This window comes from Scomber japonicus, chromosome 12 (assembly GCF_027409825.1).
Source record: "Scomber japonicus isolate fScoJap1 chromosome 12, fScoJap1.pri, whole genome shotgun sequence".
NCBI classification, from domain to species: domain Eukaryota; kingdom Metazoa; phylum Chordata; class Actinopteri; order Scombriformes; family Scombridae; genus Scomber; species Scomber japonicus.
Genome location: NC_070589.1, coordinates 3,216,802 through 3,228,299, shown reverse-complemented (window position 1 = coordinate 3,228,299; position 11,498 = coordinate 3,216,802). Strand labels below are relative to the sequence as shown.

At 37.3% G+C, this 11,498-nt stretch overlaps 1 protein-coding gene across 1 annotated transcript; it reads right to left on the bottom strand.

The window, feature by feature from the left end:
- Window positions 1–278: 278 nt before the first annotated feature.
- On the bottom strand, window positions 279–11,011 carry gad3 (glutamate decarboxylase 3). Its single transcript, XM_053330162.1, has 16 exons — window positions 10,990–11,011; window positions 8,256–8,363; window positions 7,793–7,899; window positions 7,265–7,400; window positions 5,809–5,899; window positions 5,196–5,308; window positions 4,697–4,812; window positions 4,138–4,217; window positions 3,813–3,867; window positions 3,591–3,707; window positions 2,724–2,788; window positions 2,323–2,401; window positions 1,577–1,726; window positions 1,006–1,113; window positions 605–694; window positions 279–452 (listed from the first exon to the last, which is right to left on the bottom strand). The coding sequence occupies exons 1-16, from the start codon at window positions 11,009–11,011 to the stop codon at window positions 279–281; spliced, it is 1,611 nt and encodes a 536-aa protein (XP_053186137.1).
- Between the last annotated feature and the right edge of the window lie 487 nt (window positions 11,012–11,498).

Here is an 11,498-nt window from a genome sequence, read left to right as displayed (position 1 = left end):
TACTATCTTCATCCAGCAAACACATGTTTTCTCATGTTCTTATGAGTAACAGCAGTAAGAAACATGTTCATTTCAATCATGTAAAATAAAATGAATTATGTTAACCTAAAATTCAAATGTACAATATTTGTAATGTTAAGCAGGATTAGAGGGCTGTAGAGCAAATATAGAAGCAGAAATTAGACTGTACACAAGCTGGATGCTGATGGAAATAAAACAGTTTTATAGTCAGAATAACTTATTTCCTGTTACATGGCATTGACTGAAGAGATATCAGATCATAGGTCACTACCCAGCAGCGAAATCTCCTCCAGCAGGAAGTCGATGTCCTCTTGCTGTGTAGCAGGGTTGGAGAACACACACCTGAAGAAATTGACTTTAGTTGCTAAAGGCTGATAGCCAATCAGAACAGAACCCTTCTCCATCATTCTGCTTTTGATCCGAGGGGCTACCTGGAGACATGAATAGTGGTGATCACCATCAGCAGTGTATGTACCTCTTTTCTTTATTTAGTCTGCATTCTTTAAACTATTTTCATCCATTTGTAATGTTCAGTATAAATCCTAATGTGCTTCATCTGTGCTTCCTGAGCACTGCTGCTGACCTGGTGGAGTCTTGTGTCTCTGTCAGCTCCAGGTGGCAGCTTTCTCAGACTGGGAGGAATGTACCAGAAACACACGTTGCTGTGCTCCGGCTGTGTGAAAGAGGCACAAGACACGTGGGATTTGTCCTGGCTGTTTTACATATTTATATTATGTGATTAAATTTGAAAAGTAAATGTCCAAGTTACATATAACCATGGTTTCAACGGTGATTTCAGTGATTATATTTGATCACATGGCCATGGCCGGTTTTCACACATAAATGTAGTCAGTACTCTTGAAAAATCAATTTAATCTATCACTTTTCAATCAAATCGAATTTTCCTTTTAAGATAAAAAAAATAACACATTTAAAAAACACAGTATGTAATGTGATCAAAAAAATAATGAAAACCAGTCCAACTTTGTTTTTGAAGACAAGTTCAAAGTCTGTCCTCCTCTGCAGTCGATCGTACAGATACTCAGCATTCTCTAAGCATTTGTTGACCTGAGATCCAAATCCCTCTGAGCCCTGAGAGAGTGAGACACACAGCAAAATGTTTTATGAAGGGAGCAGAGAAATGAGTGAACAATGAATAGAGTAGCATCCATTACTGTAATAGTAATGTCACCCAGTAGATACACATACACACCAAACTTTCTGTGTCATTCACAGACAATTAAACATTTGAGCTGTCCTTTAGTTCTTTGTTAACAAATACAATCACCCAGCAAAAATATGGCATGTTGTCTGACATTACATTCTTATTTATGATACTGTTTGGATTCAGGGTGCTCACTATTCATATGTGTGTGCGTGTGTGTTGTGTATGTGTTCTCTGTGACTTTGGGATTTCATTTGACCATTACTGAAACCATCCTCTATTTTATCTTGTTCTTTATTCCCCATGTCAACAATCTACTTAACCTGCATCAGCATATTGTCATTACATTTACGTTAACCTGATAACACTGGAGTTGCACCCATACTGTACCTTTGCTTTCCACATCAGCCAAAGTTTAAAGACATCAACATGTCGGCCACATTGGATGCTCTTATCTCCAGTATCATAGCTCACATCATAATGTTTGTCTGTCTGGAAAAGGTACTCAGCCCCCAACTCATTACACTTTTGTAAGAGACCCTGCAGAGGAGAGACACATGAATCACAGCTGTACTGTAGATAACACATGAATAATGCAACAGGGAAGAAAACTGGCAATAGGAGATATTTGATGATATAAAAGAACTAAGAGAGTAATGTAGTGTACAGAATGAGCAGTTGGCTGAACTCTGAAGTGGTTCTGCAGACTTTGAGATGGTCATAATGAATTATTGATATCAAAAACTTTTGCAGGACTCTGTGAAAAGGCAGGTTCCAACTGTACACATGTAACCATCAACACTTAATGTGACATTTAAAAAAATACAATTTCTAAAAGTGCAGTGTGTATTATTTAGTGGCATCTAGTGGTAATGGTTGCAGATGACCCCCCCCCCCCCCCCCCCCACACACACACACACACACAAACAAGGGGGGACCCACTCCTTTTGTAGACATAAAGGGCTCATTCTAAGGTAACAAAAACACAATGATTCTTACTTTCATGGGATTATACTCTCAAATTAAAACATAATTCTGAACATTATATTCCATTTCTTGCCAACTCTGTTCCTCTAGGTCTCACTAAACTCTACACACTGGACCTATAAATGAAAGAAATAAGGATAACATCTTACTCTCTTCTTGACCAGTATGGCAGAACACTGCAGAGGACTGCCCATCATCTTGTGAGGATTCCATGTTACAGACCAAGCTCTTGAAAACAAATCAATCAACAATTCATTGATTAAACAATTCCCTGCTAAAGATGACACACCAAAACCATCCAGATGAAGCAAGTGAAATAGACAGTAGCACACACGCCATTTATGATGACTTGCAACAAGCTTGGTGTTGTGGCAAAGATATACAGAAAGGAAATCAGGTCCACTGGGTAGCATGTTGTGTTTGTTAAGTGTCCATCAGTGACATATTTTACTTTGAAGACTCTCAGAGTCCTTGTGGTGATGTACCACCCAAATTCTCAGAGAAAACAAAGACATGCTGTGTGATGTGGTCGGTTTGTGTGTTGATTTACCGTTCAATGCCCTGTAGCTTCATCCTGTGTCTGTGTGACATCAGTAGGCCTCCACCCCAAGCTGCCTGCAGGGATTCAAAAACACCCAGTATTCACAAAGCATACTGATTCATGTCCTATAGTCCTATACACTCTGGTTGTATCAGAACATAAGTGTGTGTGTGTGTGTGTGTGTGTGTGTGTGTGTGTGTGTGTGTCTCAGTGTTTACAGGTATGTGTATATATATGTATATATGTATATTATATATATATATATATATATATATATATATATATATACATATATAAATTTAAGAGGGTTAGGGTTAAGATGTGTTAGATACTGTGTCTGCAACAAATATTCATTGTGATGCAGTATTGTATGTGTGACTGTATAATTGTCTGTCCTTGATTTTATATGTAACTGTCTCATGTAACTTGATGATAACTGAACTACTGCCAATGATGTATGACTGCACAGAACAAACTGTATATACTTTTCAGACTAACACGCCCATAGGCACACAGACTGGTTCAACTGCATTTGCTATTTACACAGGGTGAGAAAATGACATCCATGTCACATGTTGATAAGTCTATATAGCTAACATATACATGATGGTAAGAACAAAATTGGCTCATGGATCTGACTGTAGTTTTGCCTGTACTCTTATTTTGTGTACAAAGTAATAACATTTCTACAAACATATTAGTTAATGAAGTTTCTTCTTCCTATTCTTGATTTCTTTTATGTGAAATTTATATAAATTAGCTTATCCTCTTTAAGACTTTTAAATTTATATTAATTATTGTAATTGCAAACAATGGACTGGTGTTAAACTGGGGTTAAAGAGAGACAGAGAGAGAGAGAAGCATGGGTCACCTTACATCAACATGCATCCACAGTGTGTGTCTATGACAGATGTCTGCGATGTCATGGAGAGGGTCAAAGGCTCCATACACTGTGGTGCCTGCTGTCGCATTCACATAGAATGGAACCAAGCCCTGAGAAAAGAACAACTGAGGTTTGTAATACAACCATGTGTATGTACAATACTATGACAGTATCCTATCAGACATCTTTCTTCTTCTTCTTATTTTAATACCTACCCTTTCTTCAGCTGCAACAATGGAGGACTCAAGTTCAGCAGGTATCATTTTACCTCTTCAAAGAAGAGTAGACAAAGGTTACTTAAAGCTTATTAGGTTATTAAACAGTAGCTGGCTGTGTTCTTTTCTTAATGCATACTGACTAAAAAGCATATCCACTTGACACCAACATTTAATACAACAGTCCACAGGCATGGAAAAATTCCAGAAAAACACACCCATACACAGATATATGGCAGCAACAGGTGAGCAAACATTTCTTTTGTCATGCATGACACTGACTATTAACAAACATGTGCACTTAGTGATTGTCTAACTTACCCACCTTTCATCACATTTCACCATTATTACATTGTCACTGCCCATCCCCAGCACTGCAGCAGATTTCTTTACTGAATAGTGACTCTGAATGGATGAAAACACAAGCATTCATCCAACAGTGAACAGGTACACTTTCCATTCAGCTGAAAGAAGTGACTGCATTGTTTGGTTCTGAGAAGTGAAGAGGTTCCCAGGTACACATGTCAAGACTAACTGAACACAGAAAGCATTGGGCTGGAATTCAAATGAAGAAAAAGAAAGTGAGTAAGATATGTAAAGATAAAGATAAAGATAAAGAAAAAATTATTGATCCCACAGTGGGGAAAATTCATTGCTACAGCAGCTCAAAAAATAGTGATATAGAAAAAAGTGTATATAACAATAAAATTAAAAACTAAATAAAACGACCCTAAAATGCATTATAACACACACACACACACACACACACACACACACACACACACACACACACACACATATATATACACACATACATACAGACATATGTATGTATGTGTGTATGTCCCACAGAGAGTAATAACGTGTGAGATGCCTGTTATTACATGTTCTGAAGAGAAGAGGACCAGCTGAGGCAGATGGCTCATCCCTTTAGTCTTCACCTCTGGAAAGAAGTAAAATCTGGCCAACAGGATGCTATACAGGTTGGATATTGTACCTCCTTGAGAAAACAGAATGCACATTTTATGAACAAGTAGAAGCCACGCATGAGTGTGTGTGTGTGTGTGTGTGTGTGTGTGTGTGTGTGTGTGTGTGTGTGTGTGTGTGTGTGTGTGTGTGTGTGTGTGTGTGTGTGTGTGTGTGTGTGCTGGACCTCTGTTATTTCCTAATACTATAAAATATACACTACATATTAATGTTGCTGCAGTACAATTTGGGAAGATACAATAATTTCCAATAATTTGTGCTTTACTTATAAGTATAATAAAGAACCATGATTTAATATTTATATATTGTAATAAGTAAGCACTGTTGAAGCACCACAGAAATTCTATGAATGTATTATTCCACTGATCTCTGCCATACCTTCTTTGCATTTATTACCTGGACAGAACATTCCATCTCCCTCATCATCAGACCATCCCACAATGCTTTGCATCTTACTCAGTAGAACCTCTTCCATGAGGATGAAGACAGGAGACACCTCATATGTAAACCTGGTAAACATGCTTTCATAAGTCATTTTCATACATTGTTCAATTGTTTTAAAATTATTTATCTGTGTTATCTGTGTGTATAAGTATAAAACTTCCCATTTCTGAAAGATAAAGAGGAACTGCACTGTGATTTATGAAAAAAATCACTTTTCTCAAATGGTAAATTCTTACATGCATAGAGGAAACAAAGACAATTGTACATGTTAAGGTTTAAACATTATTCCTGAGTGTAATAATAAATCTAAACCTGAAACAGCTGAGCATGTACATCAACATTCAAAGGAGGATAAAGAAAAGAGAGTGTGATAATTGAAAACTCTCTGAGCTGGACACACACAGCCATGGGCGTGTTATCACATGATGGAACTTGTTTGAATACCTGAATGCACCTCAGCTTCCAACAGGTGGTCCAGGCTTCCAGCTAGAGCTCTGACACAAGTTAAAATACAACCCTACCTGCAGGATAACAAAGTGTTTTCATAGCAGTGATGAAATCTTACATGTTTGTGTTGGCTGTAGAGGTCAGCCACTCACCAGCTACACCAATCACATCCAGACCTGACGACAGCTGATTGAAGAAGCGGGGATGGCCTGGGAAAAGAGAGGGTCAAACTTTCATTCATTACTGATATCTGTTAAGACACACACAGACATACCAATAAGGAATTCCTTCATTAAAGTCTGTGTAAAGTAAGAATAAATATGTGTTCTGAGTTTGACATACCACAGAAAAGTGTGTTGTTAACCACCCTGCCAAATTTGAATGATTAAAAAAATCGCCAAATATATGAAATTAGGCTTCAAAGTTGTGTAAAACTCAGCCTCTTTCTCTGCTACTAAACGCTGTGGGAGTGCCTGCTGAGTCCAAGTGTCACCTGTCAATCAAAGTCACCACCTCTACCAGAAACATGGATGCTGAGTCTGAGAGCTTTCTGCCGCTAGCTCAGCTGCTAGCTCGGCGGCGAACTCGGCTGCTAGCTTGGCTGCTAGTTCGGTGGCTAACTTGGCTGCTAGTTTGGCGGCTAAACTCTTTATGCTAATCACCGCCCACTAAATCCTGAACACAGAAGTCTTGAAACACAGTTTGTGAAGCCTAGCTCCACAATTCAAATCTAAATGGTTGAAATGCTTTTTACACCTTTTTTAGAAATACATTTATGACCTATTTAATGTGTTTAGAAGAAAATGTCTGAATTTACTTTACACAGTCTTTAGGGTTTCATTATTATACAGAGGTTCAAACCATCAACAGATAACACAATGAAATTGTGGTTTCCAAACACTTGAAATGTTCTGGTGGGCAGATGGCATACTGCACTGATGTTCCATTGGCAGATACCACTCCCTACATCCATAGACTGATTCTACTCACATATACCACTGCTGACTGTTAATACACCACTGCTGTATGTAAAATACCATGCTGTCATGCTGCTGATGTTTGACTGACAGGTGCAACTTTTAATAAAAAGTATAAAACTGCTGTAATGTTAGGCTGAATAATAACCACTGCATGTAGGCAGGTGTTTCAGATGTGATGAACAAAACACTTCATCTAGTTTGCCTAGTGGAAGAAGTGGAATATAGCAACAATGTGCCAATAGTCAGCAGTGAAATGTCTGTTATTACTGTCAGACATCAGAATCAGTTGACGCCAATTGTATTATTTATTTATATTTATAGTTATGTAAGCTTCATTGTGTTGTTGGCATGCAAGATATGCATGTTGTTACTTCTGTTGCAAACCAAATTGCCCTTCAGGGACATTAAAGATTTTCAAATTCAAATTCAAATTCAAGTAATGAAAGCAGCATTCAATGAGTTACTGAGGAACTAAGGAACATAACAAACAGTTTTTTCAAGTGTATCTGATTATCTGAGTTATTCTTGAAAGATTGGGATGCTTGCAGGGATACACACACACACACATGCACACGCAAATAGACAGCCACAAACCTGTATTGACACCATACTTGAGTGTATCTCTACAGTCCACCAGTATTTGCTCCAGAGTTTCAGGTTGTTCAGGCAGGTCCAGACTGAAGCCCTCCAGTCCCTCCTTGAGCTGGTGAGGATGGTGGAAATCCAGAACCTGAAACGGATGGAGGGGAATTATATGTACTGTTTTTCCAAATAAAATATTTAAGAAAGAATACGCAAACAAAATAATGTGCTTTTGAGTCATTAAAATAAACTCACAATATACAACATCCATTATGATTCTGGCCAAATAAGAACAAGCAATCATTTCTATTTCTTTGATAGTTAATATTTCTGCTCTGCTCAATCAAATGTATTGCATGCCTGCCTCTGCAAAGTTCATCTGGTATCATGAGCTCCTAATCTTCCTCTTTTCACATTGTCTTTCCATGTTTATCAGCAGTACTCACAGCCTCCCATTATTAGTTATCTATTGCTTATCAACTCTTGTGCAGCAGATAAAGACTAGAAAGGTATTATTGTTGATACTGATAAGTTTAATACCTTGGAACTCCTCTGACTTGACTTGCAGATGTAATCCAACAAGATGTTAACCAGCTCTTGCAGAAACCCTCTGGTCATCTCCTCCCCTCCTGAAGCTGGGAGCAGGTCTGTGCACATCACACACACACACACACACACACACACACACACACACACACACACACATTACATTTTTGAAGTTAGCTTCTATAACAGAAAGAGCTTTGAATTTGATCTAGTCAATATTTTTTTCTGTCCCAGCTTTTGTTTTGCAACAAATAAAACTGTTTTCAGTGTCAATCTAAGCTAGCAGTTTAAAACCCACTGAAACTGCATTTGGTTTGGTTTTCTGCCATTTTCTGTTCTGACCCACAATCTATACACATGAAAGACATGCTTCATATGATCAGTCTACAACTTGGGTGAGGTGAATCTCAGTCAAAGACTGCCCATCAGTGACAAGAACCTCTAAGACTGTTTTCACCTTTGCTGCAGATACTGCTGAAGTCAGCAGGTGTCTGTCTTCTTTCTCTGATTGCTGTTGAGTCTTCCTGCTGTTTGTTCCTCCTGGCTGATTTATCAGGGATTCGTTCTGAAAGTGGAAAACGTACATGTTAGTCAGTAAAGGAGCCTTTCAAGTAATCTATTGGGTGAAGTTTCCTTCCCTGTCCCTAAAATATACTGCCTGCAGCGACATTTGACATAGTATTTCCAGTCATAAGGAGTTCTGCAAGATTCTATTCAGTCTTTTCAACTGACAGTTTTGCGCCCTGGGCGGACCGACCTTCAGCTGCCGCACCAAGAGTAGAGAAAGAAATGAAGATAAATAAATGACATGTAGTATGTTAACACCAATGTAAATTGCACAAATCCTTCACCACACAAAAATAAGGTGAATAAATGAAATATAGTATGTAAAACTTTTTTTTTGCATTTTTTAAAATGTATTTATTTATTTATTGCATTTTCACATAACCCAATAACCCAATAACTAGCTATAACGGGTCTGTATTCATTTTATAAATGTATTATTATTTATTTGGAAGCAGCAGTTTGTGTTGTGTGGCCTGGGATCATAATCATCACAGGTCAGTCTACCCCCCGTCCTCCTCCCCCCCGTTGCTTTTCCTCTAAGAGTGAGACTCACTCACAACCTGCTCACAGCCTCTGCAGTCGCAAGTTGATCCCCATTGTTGCCCACATTGCCCATAGCAAAAACCGCCACTGCTCATAAATTATCATTTAGTAAAGTGATGCCTTGGCACATGTGTGTTTGGGACAAATATACATTCTTCTCACTGCTTTAATCTATGAATGTGTGTCTTTTGGCAAGTAAAAAAAATACTGCAAAAAATATTGTTCTAGTTAAAATGATATGTCACCAACCATTTGACACATTAGACTGTTCAGAGTGAGGAGTTCAGTAAAGGAGTTCAAAATTGCTTCATAGACAAGTTGTCTGCATATATGGGCAAAACAGTAGTCTCCCTCCACTCAGAATGTGAGTAATATTATTATTAGGCTAGATTTGTGTCATCTGTATGGAAACCCTAAAAAAGAGAACTTAAAAGTTCAACTTTATGTTTTCAATGTGAGCTTTTCAATGTGAGTATTTACCATTTCCATAACAGGCATAGATGCTTTAAGTGTATTTTATTTTATGGCAGGGGTTTGTTCCCTCTGCTATAGCATCTATTTCAAATGAGGACAAACAAGTACACATGCTGATTCACAGTCTGACCAGCTGTGTTGTTCCTCATTAAGGACAGCAGCATTGCACTATACAGCAAATGAACTGACACATATGAACCATGAATTATATCATATAACCTGCAAGTTCTGTATGCAACAAATGGTAATGAATAATAAACTGACTGAAATATACTTTACCTGTATGTTGTTACTAGGATAACTTTTTTCTCATATATGAGGGCATTTACACTACTTAACATATACCTTGAAGATAGATGAACCTCTCCTGATGCTTCACAACTGAAGTATTGTATTGTATTGTAAATATTGTTAAATTCTAGATAAAGAGCACACGCACAATATGTTCACTGTAAAACAATGGCAAAATTCTTTGTAGACTGACACACTGGATTGCTGAGTCTACACACTGGTAGCCTGTTACAGTTGTACATTTGGAAATAATTAGCTATTGGGCAAGCTCAACCTCAAACCAACACTTAAGACTTACTGTGAACACAACACATATGAACCAGACAAACAGCATACTCCTGTCACCTGTGCACCTCACTGACAAACATGCATAACCACAAGCTAGTAGAAACTCGCTCTCTCTCTATCACTCTCTCTCTCTCTATATATATATATCAAGGACACATCAAGTACATTAGTGGTCAAGTGATATTAAACACTTTGTTATTCAAATAGATGCAAGTACAATGTTTTAATAAATAACCTGTGCTGCTTATTGTACTAATTGAAGTTTAATTATATTGAAGGGTTGTTTTTTAGAATTGAATTCACATATTAGCGTAGGTAATTGATTACCAGATGACTGTATTTTCCTATAATAGACAGAATGTATTGGGGGCTTATTGTCATTTTTAAAAAGTGTTTCTGGAGGCGCTGTGATATTTTATAATCAGTATTTCAGGAAGTTTAAAGTGACTGTTAAACCACTGAACAATAGGTGTGGGCTATTAATCAGACTGATCATGTCTGCAATGATTATGTCATTATGTATTTATATCACTATTTACAATTAAACATACTGGTCTAGTAAACAAACTAGACAGGTGCTACCTCATAATAATACAGCATGAAGTTATAAGTAACATAAACTAAAAAAAAGACAGGTTTAGTGTTCAACAGTTAAAATACATTAAGAACTTTCTCAAGTGACCTGCTTCCATCTGACACTTCAGCCTTATGTTTGGCCTCACAGAACTATTTCTAATCACTTAAAATGACATTTCAACTACTTTCATCACCTACTCTTCACCTAACAGCTTTTCATTTCATCAACACTTCACTGACCATTTCTGTGCTTCAAGTGATTCAACTTCAAGTCTAAGTATCAAATTTCACCCGTTTTATCCACTGACTTTTTTATGCTTAATCATTTTTGGTTATTAGATGATTTCTTTAACATGTAAAGACTTACATCAACATACTACATGCTTTGACACACTGTAATTAGCTTGTTTAAATCAAAATTCACTTGTGGAGAGAAATTAAATTACTCTCACCTGCCAACTGTAAGAAATCCATGTCTTAACAAATCAATGTCAGTTCTTCAAAGCTGTTTCAGTTCAGTAACTATTCTTCATCAGATATCTCCAGAGGCATATCTCATTGAATCCTCTTTTCTTAGCAGTGCTGTATCTGGATTATTCTGTGATAGCAGAGTACAGCCTGAGACACACAGACACTGCAGTGCCAGGCTGCTACATTTAAAGAACCGCAGGTAAGGGAGGTGTGGTCTGCATACAGCTGCAGTACTGTGTCACTGAATAGCAGACCAAAAGTTTGTATGATGCCACAAATATGTAATATGATTCCATGTGGAGCTCTGAGATTGGTCTTGTATCTAGTTTTGTTTTTTGTTTTTTTGTTTTTTTTAAACTCTTCATTTATTGTGCTTTTTTTGTTTTACATCACCAAGGGTCATTGCACAACAATGCAAGTTACCAAAATGATAGAAGATGAAAAAAAACAGAGTAAAAGTAAATAAAGAATAACAACAACAAAAAAATTA

Coding starts and splice junctions, on each gene's coding strand:
- gad3 (XM_053330162.1), bottom strand. CDS start 11,011: ATGGATTTCTTACAGTTGGCAG. Junction 7,401..7,792: donor CAAGTCAGAGGAGTTCCAAG/GTATTAAACTTA, acceptor CATCCGTTTCAG/GTTCTGGATTTCCACCATCC. Junction 3,708..3,812: donor TTGTTGCAGCTGAAGAAAGG/GTAGGTATTAAA, acceptor TTCTTTTCTCAG/GGCTTGGTTCCATTCTATGT.